The 19,405-nt window shown below is 40.8% G+C and overlaps 1 protein-coding gene across 1 annotated transcript; it reads left to right on the plus strand.

The window, feature by feature from the left end:
- The first annotated feature begins 16,669 nt into the window (after positions 1–16,669).
- On the plus strand, positions 16,670–17,544 carry LOC121999164. Its single transcript, XM_042553886.1, has 2 exons — positions 16,670–16,768; positions 17,200–17,544. Exons 1-2 carry the CDS (start codon positions 16,670–16,672, stop codon positions 17,542–17,544), a joined length of 444 nt encoding a protein of 147 aa, XP_042409820.1.
- Positions 17,545–19,405: the final 1,861 nt, after the last annotated feature.

Consider the following 19,405-nt stretch of genomic DNA (forward strand, 5'->3'; position numbering starts at 1 on the left):
GGATTTGCGAAGGGCTTCGCTTCAAAGGTATATCTCTTGACATGTGGATCTAAAGTAGATCTAGAGTAGAAAAACTAAGTACATGAAAAATTTTATCTTTGCATGGATCCAATGGCTTAAGAACTTCGGGGTTTCCGCAACGCAAAAAGCGATTTTTGCGGCTCGAAAGTTCTGACAGTTCCAATATTCATTTTTGATCTATTCTTGCTTCAAATCACATACTGTCAATGGAAACATGCAAAAACATAGGTCTTTAAATAAAAATAATTGTGTTGATATAATGATGAATTAGGGTACAATAACATAAATAATGCTTAAGAAATACAAGTAGATGTGTGGCAAACAATGCATAAATCACACTCCCACTAACCTTCATGTACACACTGGATTCATCTGCATTTTGTGAAAAATCAAATACTTAGATTATCTCATCAATATGGATGTTCCAACTCTTAGATATTTGCTTTAGTTTATAAATGGATAGTTGAAGCTCGCATACTTTATTTTTGTCAACAGATGTGAAACATTCAGGCTATATCATATACACATTCTTGAATGGATTTCCATTAAGGAAAGCTATTTTTACATCCATTTTCTCTATCTCATAATCATGATGAGTTGCTATGACTAGGAGTATCATAATGAATTTAAGAATGACAACTAGTGAGAAGGTTTCGTCATAGTCAATACCATATTTTTTATGATAGCCTTTTGCCATCAATCTCTCTTTGTAGGTAATCAGATCACCATTCATATCAATTTTCTTCATAAAAACCCACTTACACCCTATAGGTGCTATACCTTCGAGTGAATCTACCAAGTTCTAAACTTGATTTTCATGCTTGGAATCCATTTCTAACTTCATGGCTTCTAACCATGAATCCCTTTCTGAACTATTCAGAACTTCTTCATAACTAGTAGGCTTCTTATCCTAAATGAGTAACACGTCTCTTGATTCACTTATGAGAAATCCACATATCTTAAAAATTAGATGTGTCTTACTAGATCTACGAAGAGGTGGTGTAACAATAAGTTCAGTCATTACCTCATCCTCATGAGTAATCAATTGTGGTTCTTGATTAGGCATCTTTTCAATGTCTATTAGAGTCAATTGAACTGCCCCAAGTTCAAACTCACTCCCACTATTTTCTTATAAGTGAAACTTTTTCTTCATGAATAAAATAAGCTTTAAAATAAATATCTTTTGTTCCAAGGGATGATAGAATTGGTAACTCCTTATTTCCTTAGGATAAGGAATAAATAGACACTTATCATACTTAACATCTAGCTTGTCTAATACAATCCTTTTCACATAAGATAGATAACCCCATATTTTCAAATAAGACAGATGTTTTTTCTTACCAGTCCATATCTCATATGGAGTAGTAAAGACTTCCTTAGTCGGGGACTTTAGCGTAACTCTAAAAGGATTTGGGAAAACTTATATTATTCATCATTGACCTAATCATGTCCAATAAGGTTCAATTTCACCTTTCAGATACACCATTGTGTTGTGGTGTGTAAGAAAGAGTCCATTGAGAAAATATGTCATTGTCTCTGAGATAATCCTGAAACTCTGGTTTAATCTAATCGAAGTATTTTTAATACTTTTGCCTAGTTTTTTCTCTACTTAATGTCCATATTCTTTTAACTTTTCAAATACCTCAAACTTGTATCTCAAGAGATACACATACCCAAATCATGAGTGATCATCGATGACATTAATGAAGTAGCTTTAACCTCCTTATGCATGAGTTGACATAGGTTGGCCTAGGGCTTAGCCAAGTTGGCTATCACATGACAGGTTTACAAAATTAAGCAAGGATCAAATCTTGGCAAAGCCTGAGGAATTACCCTCTCATACGATGGCTTACTAGGGTGACGGATTTCACCTTTTTTTTATACTATTACATAAATGAGTTGACATAGGTCTACATACATTAATATTCAATAAATCATTCTCTCGTTCAACTTTTCCCTTAAAAGGTAACTTAGTCATCTCGCTTTGCAAGCATGAAGCGAATGTATCAAATGAATCTAATTCAAATGATTCCAGAATTCCACACTTGTGTACTTCGGACATGCGTTTCTTACTTATATGGTCGAGGCGACAATGACATGTATAGGAGGTTAACTGATTGTCTTTCCAAGTGCATTTGTTGCTTGTTTCGATATTGAATATATTATTGGATATATCTAGTGCATAGATGTAATTTCATAACATTCCAATCGCATAAAGAACAATATTTAAATTTATATAACGACAATTATTACTAAAAGTTTAATGAAACTCTTTATATTTAAGTAAAAAAATATAAACAATGTTCTTTATCAAAGAAAGAACAAAATAACAATTATCCACTTCTAAAACTGGTCTACTAGGAAGCTTTAACGAATAAGTTTCGATGGTTATAGTTGCAACCTTTGTTCCATTGCTAACTCGCAAATTTGCTTCTCCCTTAACCATTCTTTTACTATTCCTTAGAATATATATGCCATTACATGTATATGAGGCACACCATGTATCCAATACCTAAGTGTCTGAGAAAATAGTATGACTGACTGTGCAAAAGGAGATGAAGATTGAATTCAAGAAAATAAGCCAAAGGATAGACAATTTGGAGAAGCATCAAAAACTCCAAGATAGCTAATTTATTCAAAAAGCTCATCTACTGCAAGAGAATTGGGTAAATTTCTAGGAAGAACAGATGTGAATCCTATTGAGCATTATAATAGAATTGAGTTAAGGAGCAGACGGACCTTGAGAGATCCCCAAGTGATTGATCAAAGTCATGGAACTCAAAGCAAAGGGGAGCTCTCTCCTTCTCTACTAAATAATGAAGGCACTAAAGAAGAGGGGGAGAGTATCGTAAAGGTTAAAAGAGTCTTCTCCACCTATTGTTCAAACACAAACAATTTCATTCCCTCAAAGATTGGCCAACTGAAAAAAAGATGAAGTGTATGACAAATTCTTGGAAAAAGTTAAATAGTTGTGAATTGAGGTACCACTCATTGATGAACTATAAGAAATGTCCAAATTTTCCAAATTTTTTAAAGAAATAATGTAAATCAAAAGAAGGAAATGAGGTTATGAAATTATAGCATTGACAGAAGAGAGTAGCGCCTTGCTACTAGACGCCACACTTCCAAAGCTCCAAGATCCAGGAAGTTTCTCTATCCCTTGCAAAATAGGAACTACTTAAATTGAAAAAGCTTTTTGTGATTTAGAGGTAAGTGTTAGCCTCATGCCTTACTCAATTTGTAATATGTTAGGCCTTAAAGACATTAAAATCACTACGATGACATTATAACTAGTTGATCATTCATGCAGATATCTAATGGGGATAATTGAAAATGTGTTGGTAGAGGTGAGCGGAAGTTTTGTGCTTACTGACTTTGTAGTACTTGACATGGAGGAGGACCCTAAAATCCAAATAATTCTTGGAAGGACTTTCCTTGCTACAGCTGGAACCATAATTGATGTAAAAAATCATAAGTTGGACCTGGTTATTATTGAGGAAAGGCTTACTTTTGATTTATCTAAGTCTCCTAACCATGTTGCTCTTCTATTAAATGAGTGTAGAACACTTGAAGAGTACCACACTGATGGGTGGATGTTTCATCCACATGGGAGGTCGCCGGATGTAGAATTAAGCTTGGAAAATAATGGGAGAAGGCCTCCCATTCAAAATGAAAAGTACCTTTGTCTAGCAAGGGTCCGGATGAAGGAAGTAGCTGAAGCATCCATAATCAGAGGAGAAATCTATTCCTCCGATACCTAGCTCTAAAGGGTGCTTATATGGGGTCGAGCTTAAACAAGCGCTTCTTGGGAGGAAGCGAAGGTTCTTTAGTTTAGTTTACATTTTTCCTTGTTTCTCAATGTAAATTTTGATTTTTGTTTTTGTTTGTTGTCCTTTCTCAGGTTTGTAGGCACTTCCATGAAGATGCCACCCACTTACCTTGGGAATGAAGGTGTTTTGATGACTAATAAGGAGGTAAAATTTCAATAAATCACATCTACACATCCTGGGCATGTCAATTGACATGGTCGTGTGACCTAGACTGAGCTGAACAGGCTCAGACCATACCTAATTGGCATGATCGTGTGAAGTCTGCTGAGCGGAATAAGGGCATGATCATGTCTCTTGACACGGCCGTGTGAGGCCACCAGATACTAATCCTAGTATGGTTGTGTCTTTTGACAAGGCCTTGTAGAGGGGGCTGAGGTGAACAAAGGTCAGGCCATGTCATTTGACACGGCTTGTGTGAAATAATGAAATAAAGGATTCGGCACAGCTATGCCTCACAGGCACGGTCGTGCCCTAGCCCCCTCTCCTTCTTTAATGCCTTCTTCCCCAAGACTCTTTTTCTTCTCCACCTCCAAATAATAAACCTTCTAACATTACCAAGATCTCTTTAACTCTAATCATCACAACCTCTTTCCTAAAACTGAAAGTCCTCCCACCCAACACCTCTCGTCCATAGTCTTCTCTTTTTCTAATTCACTGCACACATTTAGATCTAGATCTAGATTTGAATAGTGATTTTCATTATCCTTTCTTCTTCCCCTCAATTCTCCTTCTTAACTCCTCCCATATTTACTTTATCATGTCTAACATTTTGAAGAGAATTAGGCAGGGAACTCAAGGATCAAGTGGAGGGGATGATTCAGGAAGAGACAAGGGGAAAGGAAAAGTGACTTCCAAAAGCAAAGAGAAGTGAGTGGCATGCCACGAAGGTAATGAAAATGAGTATGGTATTTTTTTCAAAAATAATGAACAAAAATCTAGATTTGAAAATCTATTTACTAGTAAATTTGTTTACACTCACTATATGGACGTAGACACAATGGAAACCTTAGGAATTAGGGATGACATAGACTGGCTAATAAGCGCTATGGATTGGAATGAAATGATGTACTCTCATAATCCTACGTATCCTTACCTTGTCATAGAATTTTTAAGTTCTATAGAAACTAATTTTTCATCTAATGAAGACTATGATGGTAAGATCAGTTTTAGACTAATGAACCAAGACTTTCAATAGACCTTATACGACTTTAATAATTATTTTGGATTATCCAATAGGGGGCCTCACAAGTTTGCTTATAATTTTAATAGTAATTCCTTTTAGAGTTCACTCATAGGTTTAAATGAATCTTATGACCCTTCATGATCTAAAGCTTCCAATCTATAAAACTCTATCTTCCAATACCTCCACTGGGTGATGAGTAAAACCATCTTCGATAGAGGAGAAAGTGATGGAGTGGTGCAGAAGGTGGAACTCTACTCATTTTGGGCCATGCTCAATAAAGTCAATTTTGACTCAGGGTTTTACTTCTTACAAACACTTGTGAAGTCCGGGAAGGCTTCCTTGGGATAGATTGTTTTTGGCGGTTTGATAACAAACATTGTCTTGCAATTGAGTTGTGAGCTGTACGGTCTAGATGCCACTCATGGTAATATAAAAATTGATATTGGCGCATGCCTTGCCATGAACATGATCGTTTAGGATGAGAACGACTTTTCTTTTCTAAAGAGGGATGGATTTCCACTCCCTCTCCCCAATCTCGATTGCATCATAGTTTACTTTTCAGCTAATTGGGTTATTATAGTTACAGTTTCCAAGGATGCTCTTGCTCCCATAGTTCATCCTGGGCCCTTGTCATCTAGAGTCCCGAAGCCACCCTCCTATTTGGAGCCGGGTCGACATTCTTTTCCCTACTGCACGAGCCCCTCTAGGTTTGACTTTTCATATTTCCACTCCTCCTTGAAATCGCTTCATGAGAAGCATAGTGCCCAACAATAATTGTTGGAAGACCACTTCAAACTGAGTGATGACCAGTTTCAAGAGATGAGGAATCACTTTCAGTATGTGAGGGACTTTCAGGATCAGGTGGTAGTTTTTATTAGGGATTATAATGATGATCAAAGGAGAATGAAGGAATTTAGGCGCTCCATGAATATTACTGGATAGCATGTGTCCACTATCTATCAGTATTATGAGCCTATTGGCACCAAGCCTCAATTACTCTCATTCCCTCTTCGGCCTTATCATTCAGGAGGCCCAACTCCACCTCCTCATAATCCTTACCCTTCTCCTTTAAACCATCCCCCACCATCAGATTACTTCCCTCCTCCATCAGAGTATTTTCCTCCTCTATTTTGATTTCATCAAGATGATGAAAAAGTTTAAGTCTGGGAGTGGGCATAAATGTACATAGTTTCCTTTGTCTTCACTTTCGCTTACTTTAGTTGCACTTTTGCTTATTTTAGTTCAGTTTAATTTTTTTATTTACTGCAATTTATTTATGGTTTTGTTGCATTTTCATAGCAACTTTTGTGGCAACAGAGTTACATCATTCTCCACTCTACTTTCTGACATGTCTTAGAGCAGAAATCACAGCACGTTTATATCTCGATGCATGTGTTGTAAAACTTATTTTAGTATTTTTAAAGGATTCCCTATTTCTATCCCTAGTAGAATGAAATGAGCAATGAATTGTTGTGAATGCTATTTGGGTATTAGTTTGATGTTGAGTTTCTCATTTCACTTAGCTTATGTCTTGAATGTTTGAAAATCTTTAAAATAGTCATGCTTCATCTAGTTTGTTTAGTACTTAGTCTCCTATGGTGATTTCTTAAACTATATCTTGGTTGGAAAAATCAAGATATTCCTATAAAAAAAGAAAAAAATGAATAAATCCTAAGTATTGCACAATGTAATGACTTGGTGAAGAATATATATATATATATATGAATAAGGGATATAAAAATAGTTTCATAAGTAGAAACTAGTAAATTACCCTTTTGAGATTAAGTTAGGTTAATGGGGAAATAAATGTTATATTTCTCTTGATTTTGAGCATGCCTTTGAGAACATAGGTAGATTAAGGAGAATGAACCAAGCGTGTGGTAAGTAAGTGTCAATCGTTGGGGGCACGAGGAACTCAACTTGATGACAACTTGACTAGGATTAGGGATTGAGACTTAAAGAGCATAAGTCATTTACTGCACTGTACATGAGAACTTAACTTCGAGTTAAACCCATAGCATTCTATAATCATGCTCACAAATGAAACTAGTTGATAGAGAATGACTCATTCATTAAGAATTACAATGAACAGTCCGAGCATTTGTGTCTTGATTGTAGGTTTTTACTTAAGGACAAGCAAAGATTTAAGTTTCGGGGTGTGATGTGCGTAGTTTGCATACTCATTTATGCATACTTTATCGCATATTCACGGATTTATCTCGACTATGCTCTACACACTTGTTTTTCCTTTCATCATTATTTCAGGATAATTACTCTTTTAGTTTGAAGATCTACTCTTATGTATTTTATTGTGATAGGAACACTTTTGGAGTGAAAATGGAGTGGAAACGTGCAAAGGAGCAACTTGTTAAGAAAAGAACAGAGCAAGCCCATGCCTTTTTGGCACAACCATGTAAATTCAGCCGAATGCAATAAGAGGTTGGACATGCCCCCAAGTATGACCATGCGGATCAACCAATAGCCAACCACACTCAGGTCGTATGGATTTACATAGTTGCATGGGGGATCAGAGCTTAACTCAATTAAGGTTGTGGCAATAGGCACAACCGTGCCTCACCACTAGAGACCGACCTCATTGGGGTTGTGTGGAATTCACATTGCCATGCGCTAGGACTTTGAGGCCAATAGGCTCTGGCCATGCTGATTGGCATGACCATGGCACGACCTATGGCAAGGGTTGTGCAAACATATATTCGGGGTCTTCCTCCCCATTTGAAGGGGGAAGTTTTTCCACTTTAGGGAAGAAGATCTAAGCTCATATATGGTGCCTTAGACATCCCGAATCGATGATCCAAGGCCGGAATCTGGCTCTCCGTCTCTCCATTAACAAGGATTGCTTCGGAGATCACTCATTGGCAATCGCTAAGCCTCTTCTTCACTTCTCTCTCAATTTGAATGTTGAGGCTTGCTATCTTTGTCTTCAGATTTAATTTCCTTCTTGTTATGGAATAGTTCTTTCGTTCTAGGGATTAAGGAGTAATTGTAACAAGGATTTGATGTAAATTCTTGGACTATGCCAATGCCCTATTCAAATGATGTTCTTATTGCTTGTTCTTGTTAATTCTAATGTGAATGAGTTGAATTGTGCTTAATGATCATGGTAGTTTTGATGGATGTAGTGGAGTGTTCACTTTATATGGATTGATCTCTAGATTCTATGATCGGAGAATTCTAGTGACAAGGATACCCTCTTAACCGGGCATCTAAGGGGCAGATCTTGATAAAGGGGGCAATTCCTCCATAAGGGATATTGTAACTGCACTTAATAGGTTTCCCTTAATCTTATACTCATAGGTGATTTGTGTACTCTAGGGATGTATAACCGGGGGTCCTAGTGGTAGGGATACCCTCTTAACCAGACTTATTAGATTGCTATTTTCATTTAGGAGGATTGGATGTCAATAGGAGTAATACTCCGACACATAGCCGTAGATTAGTGTTGGTACTTTGGTTAGACTTCCTACATGTGTGAGAATTGATGATAGGGAATGAGTAATTCCAAACACATTGAGTTCCATTACTTTGAAATCGAAACTCATAGAACATTTTACTAAACAAGACTTCCTCACTTTTATCTTTAGTTTACTTTGTTTTTGCTTCTATACCTACTTTTGTGTAAAACACAACTTTTAGAATTCATTAGTTTAGAAAATTTAAAGTGTGAGTCTTTAAGTATTCCCAATCCTTATTGGATCGATATTTTTATTACTGATGATGTAACCGTGCATTTGCGACTTCATAATAGATGTGATGGGTAAATCATCACTCTGAAATATCAGTGCATGCATCGTGATGAACCCTTATTTTTAGTGTTCAATACTCAAGGCCTTTATACCTTAATCGGTCTTAAGCCTGGATGGATTTTTAGGAGTTCATTTCTCAAGTGCTTAAGTGGATTTTAGTAAATAATCGATTGGCCTTAAGGTCAGACAAACCTTTGAGTCTAGTCGATCTTATACTTGGACGGACTTAGTTTTGTACATCTCGAGGATGCTCTATTCTTATTTGAGTAGTCTTTATCATCATCCAAATGGATAAATATGCCTGACCAGCTAAAGATCGGGTCAAACACTCAAAGTTTTGTTATAAGGGATAGACTTCTAAGTCCCTCAGTACATGAAATTGGACTTAAATGACCCCTTTTCTAAACATACACAGGGCAAGCTCGAATACATAAAAAGATAATAGAAAATAAAATCGCTAAGCACAACTAATAAGTATATTAAAGAAAATAAAGTTTTAGATACAATGAAAAGAAGCTTATTTACATAGTTTTTTGTGAGAGAAGAAAAAGGACTACTTTAGAACAGGAAAGAAGTTAGCCATGCACTCCTTGATTTGCCTTTGGTAGTCAAGGAAATGAGCCAAAGTTTCAGATGCTAAGTAGCCTCCTCCCTAAATTGTATCATTATACCATCAACCCCATGGATGAGAGCTATGTTGATGGAGTCGACGATAAGCACAACGAAGTCACGTGATTGGAAGAGGGTTGTCCTCCTCACCTCAAATCGCTCCTCCTCTCCCGCCTGATAAGTCGCTAGTCACGTGATTGGAAGAGCTGCTGCCAGCTTTAAAGAGAGACAAACCGATTCAGATTTTGGACGTCCAGAGGGACTCTAGCTCCACCTTTTGGACATCCAGGCTTTGCTATCACTCGGATGACAATTGAACTTAGGCTGCTAACTCCGTTGTATGTGTGGTGTTCATTTCCTCTAGCTGAGAGGAGAGGTGTTGGACTTCTGATATCTTCCCATCTAGCTCAGCCACTATGTCCGCTCAACGGACTGTCTCTGAGCAAAGCCTATCTTCTGCAATTTTCAGAGCGGCCTCTGATACTGCTGCCCACTCTACCTCAGCTTTACTTGATGTCAGAGCCTCTTGAAGTTCCATTTTTAGTGAAGACCAGGCAAGAGTATGCAGGGATCCAGCCTTCACTAGGCATTTCTCTAAAGTCTTATTTTCTTGGGCCAAGGTTGTGAATTGTTTTAGCATGTCCATTTCGAATGACCATTACTGTAGAATGAACATCATAAAAAATTCTTAAAGTAAGAAATAATTGAAAGGTGAAAATCATACTGTAGTCAAATCAAAAGAATATTCATTCGTTATCCTGGCTATTATAAAATCAGCTAGCCGATTTATAGCCGCCTCTAAGGCATTCATCAATGAGCCTCTCACCAAAATGCGGTCGTTGGTTGGTGGGCCAGATGATGGGGAGGCTATCATCGAGGTAGATAGAAGATCATAAATAATGGAAAATTTGTAAATCTTCATTGGCTCGATCCCAGTTGTGATTGGAGGAGCTTCAGCGAGAGGCTAACTTGGAGAGCAGTAGGTTGTTGAGTTGAACAGCTGGGATAGGCGACTGGCTGGGAAGTGATTTCCTGAATTGGACTGCTCAAAAGGGGAGCTGACACTGAAGGATGAGAGGACAAAGTTGACTCGGAGAATTGTGTTGGGGTTTCTTCCCGGAAGGGCATGAGCTGTGGTGAAGAGACTGTTGTAAGGGATGCTCGCCCCTCAGGGACTTGTGTGGCAGGGATAAGCCAGTGTCGCTTGTGCCTCCTCTTTAGCTGTGCCTCCACCTCCTCAGATGGAGAATCTTCAGAGGCTAGAAGAGGGTCGGTCGTCTCATTGGGTCCTGCCACCCAACTACTGGATGCCCTGCTAAAGGGAACGATCGACTGTTGATCTTGTTCAGACAATAGTAGTTTCTCTGTCTGAAGTACTTGGTCCTCATGTAATAGAAGACGCTCGGAAGCTACGAACTTGAAGAAGGTCTCCACTACATGAAAAAAATAAATTTAGTTAGTGTTAAATTAATAGACAAGTCAATAAGACTTGCCAAAGGAACATTAAAGCTTCACTTGAACAGAATTCGAACAAGTAAAGGAGGCCCTCATGTAGTAACTTGGGAGCTTTAAATTGCACACCACCTAGTTTTTTCAAGAAGGCGATAAAGGTAGGGTCATGCATTAAATTTCTAATGTCAGGAAGCAAGGGAAGGCCAGACCGCTAAGCACTCTGCTAGAATGCAAGATCGAGAAGTTCAATAAAGAAGAAATAAGTTTTTTAACCCTTATTGAAAGAAGGTAGTTCCTTGAAGAACACTACCTTGGATCGAGATTGAAACAAAAAGACCACATGCTTTGATTTTTTTTTTTGGTATAAATATAGATGAAAATTGTGAGGAGTCGATGGGATGCCATAGAAGCGAACCAAAATGAACATTCTGCACATGCTGCGGAATGCATTCGAAGTAAACTAGGAGAGGGTAATGTTAAAATGCCGGCTTATCTCAGAAAAGAAATTGGGGATCAGAAAACCTACTTTAAATTGGTCCTTAAAGAAGGTGACACACCCAGCATGAGGGTGATGGGGATGATCTTGAGAGATTGGTAGGCAAATATGATAGTTTGTGGGAATTTCATATTGTAAACGAATGACTTTTTGATCGGCATTTTCGAAGTCTAAATGGGTGAAGGTGTAATAGGGAGCAAAAGATTCCTAGGCAATGAGAGAATGCAAGAAAAATAAAAAACTTTGTTGAAGAACTTACTGTTTCAGATTGTGAGAAGGGTATAGTGGTTGAAGAAAATCGCCAGAGGGAAGATAGAAGAAGACGAAGTGCAAAGTGACTTGTATTTGCATTACTTAGGGTTTTTAAACACAAGCCATAAGGTAAGGTCTCACTATAGTCATTCGATTAAAATAGTATGTTCATTGGTGACCATTGATTTGCTAGGGAGGTGTCGTTGGTCTGTACAAAAAGACATGTGTCAGCTATAGCTTTAAAGAATGTGGTAATAGGACTCATGACACTTACCTATAAATGGACATTTATAATGGATGAGATGGCATAATCATTAAGTTGAGGAGTGCTTTCTCGTATATTAGTAGTATACCACTGCACATATCGATTAGGCATTCTTTTAAAAAATACGGATAAGTGTTGAATAAAGGGTGAGCGAGAGCCTGGTTTAGGGATTAGGTTGGAGATATATTTGCACGGCCGGACTAATAAAGGAGATGATCAGACACACACAAGACTTGTCTCCAATCAATCTGCTTTGACTAGACTTGAAGGAGACGTTAATGATATAGGATGTTACGAACGAACCCAGGTATGACGTGATAGTCAAAGTCAAGGGGATGTGAATGTCAAAGTCAAGGTGAGATGGCAAACTAAGTTAAGGTGAGGTGGCAGTCAAGGGCCACTTGCAACAAAGCCTAGTTCCTCGACCAGCACTAAGGCCCTTAGTGCCAGGACCCCCAGTCAACAAGTCGGTATGACCAAAGGAGCCTAGTGCTACCCGACTGTAATAAGACATCTAGTATATACCCAACCAGCCATCATTCATCCGGATTCCAGAGAGTCCTGACCGGCCACAGGGCCGACCAGGAATCATATCCGGACAGGACCCAAGGACCTAGTGTCCCACCCTGGATGCTTAGTATATAGTCGGTTAAACATAGGGGCCTTCATTGTTCATTCTCCCATCCTTCATTATTCATTCTCCCATCCTCGTGTATATGGGCGATCGGATAAACAACTAACTAGAGTTACAAGGCTTAGTATCCTTATCTTTTCCAAGTAAACATTCAAGGCAAATTGCAAAAGAAACCTGACTAGATTTCCAGAGCTCAAATATCACTTTAGGGGCAAGCCTCCATGTACAAGGACGATCAACTAAAAGTACTACTCGGGCTTCTCAGGGGCTCAGTTCTCCATTCTTCAGAGACAAGTATCCCTATATATGATCAGTTGGTCTTAAAAACTGTCCAAACGTAGGAGACTTGGCTTCCCATTACTTCAAAATCAGATCTTCAGCATTACACAACATATATCCGAGCGATCTTAAGAGTTGAACATTCTACCATACTCAGTACTCTACCCATACTCGTAATCCCTGCTCTAATTTAAAGTCTTCGTTCAATCAACCTCATAATTATCTACCCAATACATTATCTCTCTATCTTACCGAAAGGATCACTATCCATATCTATATGATAACCAGAATCAACTTAAGGATAAATCATAGTCAAAGATCATGAGCCAAGCTAGCGATTATGCCAAAGGGTGGATCAAGTATCTTTCTTTGGCTTGAAATTTGGTGACTTGTGACAATAGAATAATAAGGAAAAAAAATTTCTTGGTTGCTTTGTGAATTAATTAAAATAAATAAAGAATAGCTCGTTTTTATTTTACATTGATAGAAATATTATAGAAAAATAAGTTGGAATAATTTTTATATTTAAAAATACTCTTAAATAAATAAGTTATTTGACTCCTCATAGCAAACTTGACCAAACTACTCAACCCACCTAATCCATCCAACATAATTGGTTTGACCTACTTGATTGGCTTTGCAAAATTCAGTGATGATACGAGATATTATGAATGGACTGGGTATGATGTAACAGTCAAGGTCAAGTTAACATGATAGTCAAAATTAAGGGAAGGTAGTAGCCAACGTGTCATTTTCCATGAGTCTTGTTATTCACCAGCGCTAAGGCTTTTAGTACAATGACGTTCGGCCTATGAGCCGGTCAAACATAGGGCACCTAGTACTCAATTCTTGTATTAAGACATCATATATCTGAGCATTTGATAGCTGATCAAATTTAAGGGATGTCTAACCTACTATAGATCCGGACGGTCCTACATTCAGTCGGGATGAGGCAACCCAGCTTCCCACTCAGTACAAGTCTTTTAGTATATAATCGATTGATCCTACTGCTGGTCAACCTTATGGTTTTACACATGAAAGCCCTTCTTTATTTAGCCGATCAGTAATAAAGCTAGTTTGATTTACACAACATAGCTTGCCTATCGCTCATACATATAGGAAAGCAACCCCTTATAAGCTCGGCCCGATTTTCATATCTTAGGTTCTCACTTCAAAGGTAAGTCTTCTTTCATATGGAAAATTGTCTTAGATTACTGATAGAATCTTCAGGAATTCAATTCCCCATTCATCAGAAGCAAGTATCCCATTATATGTTCGGTCGGCTAAAGAACCAATCGGACTTAAGAGACTTAGCTTCATAATACTTCTAGAACAGATCTCCACCATCGCCCAGTGCATAGCTCAACAGTTTAAGAGAAGGACGGCTATAAAGTTATCAGGTTTAAAAATTCGGTTGGGATACACTCAGCAGACAATCTAGTCAGAAAATCATAATAACCTGTTAGAATAACAACCATTTTTGTCAGAGAATATTCCGTTATTGCAATGTGAGCTTTTATTAGAACCTTCTTCGAAGATGATTATACTTTCCATCAGCCGACAACTTATGATAGTATATTCCTTCAATCGCTTCATTAATGACGTAAGTTATAAAAGACAAAAGAGGTGCAAATATGGGTAACGGAAGATTTCTCGGATGGTTACTCTGCATCACCCAGCTGTATATCTTCCCTTACTTGACAACCTCTGACATTCTCTACCACCTCATGATTATGGAGGTTATGAGAGGTGGTTTATAAAGGAGGTCCTCTCCGCTAGCAAGGTACACACACCTTATGGTAGTCTTACTTACTCGTACGCATTCTACTACTCTTCTCTCCATTTATCCGCTTGGACATCATACTAATTTGAGCATTAGAGGACTTTCGCTAGAGACTCCTTCCTTGATTTTTAGACATTAATATTCTGTCTATTTTTTTGAGTATGTGCAGAGAAGAAAAAAAGCACTAGGAGTTCTTTTCCTATTCCAGTTTAATACGGTGTGTGATCGTGGTCTGTGAGATGACGTGGTCGGAAGTCAAGACCACGATATGGTCAAGAGTCAAGCTCTCGTGGCGGTCAGAAGTCAAGCTTGCGTGGCCGTCAGAAGTTAACCCTACGTGGTGGTCAAAGGTTTGACCCACATGGAGGTCAAGAATCCGGTGTACGTGTAGATCAAAGGCCCCGGTTACAGGAGGGGCTGGGTCAGACGTAAGTAGGGGCCCGAGGCTAGGCCTACGTGTCAAGTGGGAACTCGAAGGCCGGGATACAAGATACAGATCAGGACTTATAGCATTATGGCTCAGGATACATGGATCGACGAAGCGTACAGGTCGGGATGTGTCAGCCAAGGATACAGGTCAGGACTTATAGTCTTATGGCTCAGAATACACGGATTGACGAAGCGTACAGGTCGGGAAGTGCCAGCCAAGGATATAAGTCAGGACTTATAGCCTCATGGCTCTGGATACATGGACAGAAGCGTACAGGTCGGGATGTGCCAGCCAAGGATACAGGTCAGGACTATAGCCTTATAGCTTAGAATACATGGATCGATGAAGCGTACAGGTCGGGATGTGTCAGCCAAGAATACAGGTCAAGACTTATAGTCTTATGGCTCAGGATACATGGATCGACGAAGCGTACAGGTCGGGATGTGCCAGCCAAGGATATAGGTCAGGACTTATAGCCTTATGGCTTAGGATACATGGATCGACAAAGCGTACAGGTCGGGATGTGCCAGCCAAGGATACATGTCAGGACTTATAGCCTTATGGCTCAGGATACACCAATCGACGAAGCGTACAGGTCAGGATGTACCAGCCAAGGATATAGGTCAGGACATATAGCCTTATGGCTCAGGATACATAAATCAACGAAGCATACAGGTCGAGATGTGCCGGCTAAGGATACAAGTCAAGACATTACAGTCTTACGGCTCAGGACACATGGATCAAAGCGTTCAGGTTGGGATCGTGTTATACGAATCAGGATGGACAGGTCGGGAAACACAGACTAAGGCGTACAACGCGAGGTAGACAGGATTAAATTAAGGCACACAGGTCGGGACTCAGGATGAGCAGAAGTAAGCTAGGGCATACAGGAAGGGATACAGGATAGGCGGAACCAGACTAGGGCTTACAGCTCGTGACTTACAAAGTAAGGCAGGTCGGGAGTTCACAGAACAGCATACCCACAGGTCGAGGCCAGCAAATATAGGGATCCAGGATAGGGTTAACGGATCAGGGCAGGTATACACTGCACGGCAAGCAAGTCAAGGAATCGTAACAAACTGTCAAGGAATAATCACTACCTGTCATAGAATATTCCAATGGTCGGGTGTTCACTGCTTGCTGATTCCTCCCTAGACCTATGTGAGGATGCCATGTGTCAATCACCGCCAGACAAAGCCTGACCCCCGACATTTCCTGACACTCGCCAGACTCAAGAAGCATCCACAGTAGTATAAAAAGGGTGGTTTCATCCTTACGCAGGTACGCTCACTTGTCATTTCTTACTCGTCTTCTTCTTTCGTCTTTTCTGCGTGTTTTCTGGGGAAAAAATACCTGACTTGAGCGTCGGAGGGCCTGACTCAGGGACTATTCCCCTGGTTTCTGGTTTCTAACAACTCGTGGGATCGTCTAAGTGTGCGCAGGACCTTTGCTTCGTCACCACCCCCCTTATCATCCGCTCGTGTGAGCTTTTCCGGTGGGTGCCAGATCGACCCAACTTCGCAACGACTTTTCGTCAACACCAACAACCTTGCGGCCCGCCTTCATCCGACTCAGCTTCCGGACGGGATCAAATTTGGCGTTGTCTATGGGAATCTTCCTTACCTGATCCGGAATGTGACGATGGAGGACTCGGGATGAATCAATGTGACGATGACTACAGGAGAATACGAGTTCTTCAAGGAGGCCAAGAAGTGGGCGGCCTTAGAAAAACAGCAAACAACCGCCTCCCGACCAAAAAAGCTACCTGAGGTTTCTAAAGAACCTGCTCACGCCTTTGATCGAGGCTCTAAGCGAAAACAACCTCTGGAGTTTCCCCCTGCTTTCCACAGGGAGCCGGGCTAGGGTTACTATCAACCCGAGCCTAGATATTACAGCCACAAGGAGCAACCCCAAGCTTCTGTGGCTGAAAGTTCGTTGCCTAAAGATTCGAAGAAAGGGAAGGCTATCATCCCTCGTGATGAATGCCGGCCAGAACCGGAAGAGAAAGTGCCTTTCTCTTCCAAAATCTTAGAGGAGAGGCTACCCAAAGGGTATCGGCCCCCTGCTATTGGGGAATACGATGACAGTAAAGATCCTGAAGACCATCTTCGTAAGTTCAGGAACGCAGCCTGGTACACCAGTACGGCGATGTCGTTAAATGTCTAGTATTCCTGAACACTCTGTCTAGCTCTGCCCAATAGTGGTTTGATGAACTACCGCATGGGTCCATCACCTGCTTCTCCGATTTTAAGATTGCTTTCCTGCGCCATTTCGCCAGCAGTAGGAAGTACCAGAAAACCGACCACTGCTTGTTCGTTCTCAAGCAAGGGTCTGCTGAGCCATTAAGAAGCTACATCAAGCATTTCAATCAAGTGGCCCAGGGCGTTCCCTCGGCCACATCTGAAATACTTATGAGCGTCTTCTCCCATGAGTTGACTGATGGAGAATTCTTTAAGGATCTCATCAGAAATCCCGTAAGGAACTTCGACGAGATGCTGGAGAAGGTGGCCAGCTACATAAATGTGGAGGAAGTGCAGGCGGCGTGAAGGAAGGCGGACAAGCCACCTCCTGCTACTAATAGACCGGAGAGAAGAGCACCTCAACCGCCCGCTCAGCCTCTCCCACGTGCACAGGACGCCCGACCGATTTTTCACCCCGGTTAGGATGCCCAACTAGTGCCACGCATAGTCGCAGTTCAAGTCCCTCGACCGGGACCTTGGGGACCGCATTATTGCACATACCATCAATCCCACATGCATGCCACCAACAATTGCTACCAATTTGCCCGTGATTCCCGACGTGCTGCTGAGCTGGGCCTGCCACCTCTAGAGCTGGCCCCTCAAATCCAGAGAATGATGAAGGAAAGATGCAATGCGGCGGGGCCAGCCGGCAGACCCCGAACAGATTAGGGAGACCCTAGCGGGCCTCAACAGGGGCATACTGGGGAGTTGGGAGAGGCTAGGGAGGCCGAGAACAGAGGCAACGTGGTCATCCGAGACATCGACATGATTTCTGGAGGTCCTACCGATTGAGATTCAAGCAGGGCGCGCAAGTCCCATGAGCGTCGTTTGGAGATCCATGCGGTCGGGTGTAGCCGAGAGCAAGCTACCTCCCCGGTCATCAACTTTGGTCCGCAAGATTTGGAAGGGCTGGAGCAGCCCCATAACGACGCCCTCATTATCAAGGCGGTCATCGTTAACAGTCGTGTGGCACGGGTTTTCATTGACACGGGGAGCTCTGTCAATGTACTATTCCGATCTGCTTTTGAAGAAATGCAGATCGACGCCAGTGAACTCCAGCCAGTGGCTACTTCTTTGTATGGCTATACTGGTAATGAAGTAAGGCCCATGGGGCAGATCAAGCTGGCCATATCCTTGGAAAGCGAGCCGTTGGTCAAAACCAGGAGGAGCACCTTCCTTGTAGTTGACTCGCCCTCCTCTTACAACATCATTTTAGGTCGACTGACCTTGCATGAATTCTAGGCAGTTGTCTCTACATTTCATCAAAAAATAAAATTCCTGGTCAGAGAGAAGATCGGGGAAGTCAGGGGAGAACAGCGGGTCTCTCGGTGATGCTACATTGACATGGTCAAAGTAGAAGCTCGCAAAGCACAAAGGACTCAAGATGGGGCTGTACACGCCATCCAAGAAGAGCCCCTACCCATAGCTGAAGAACCCATCCTGTTGGAGGAAGTCCGACTATATCCTAAACGTCCAGAGTGTCTTACTCGAATAGCAGGCGACTTACCTCCCGAGCTCAAAGAGGAATTGATCCAGTGCCTGACCCGCAACAGAGATGTCTTCGCTTGATCCACCAAAGAATTACCTGGGGTCAAGCCTGAAGTGGCGGAGCACAAGCTGCATCTCTTGCCAGATGCTCGGCCTGTCAAGAAGAAGAAAAGAAATTTCTCAGCCGACCAGAATAAAATTATCAGAGCTGAAGTGGACCAGCCCAGGAAAGCAGGACATGTTCGTGAAGTACAATTCCCGTCCTGGTTTTCCAATATAGTTCTAGTGGCGAAGCCCAATAATAAGTGGAGAGTCTGCATAGACTTTCGAGATCTCAATAAAGCCAGTCCGAAAGATTGTTATCCCCTGCCCAGGATTGATCAGTTGGTGGACTCAACTGTAGGACCGTTGGGCCGGCTGGAAGGGGGGTTGTTGGATATCCTACAAAAAATAAAAAGAAAGAAAAACCCTTCCTTGAACTCTTTAAGATAAAACTTGTAAAATAAATAAAGCAGATAAATAAAACATTAAAAAACGAGGCACAAGTGTTTACTTGGTCACAACCGATGTGGTTGTTAATCCAAGGAAGATTAAGCACTAAAAACTCCTTCAGGAGGAGAAGCCTCTTACAATGTTGAAGCGCAGAAACAGAAGTTTAACTACAACTCTAAAGCATACA

The sequence above is a fragment of the Zingiber officinale genome, chromosome 1A, assembly GCF_018446385.1.
Source record: "Zingiber officinale cultivar Zhangliang chromosome 1A, Zo_v1.1, whole genome shotgun sequence".
In the NCBI taxonomy this organism is placed as follows: Eukaryota; Viridiplantae; Streptophyta; class Magnoliopsida; order Zingiberales; family Zingiberaceae; genus Zingiber; species Zingiber officinale.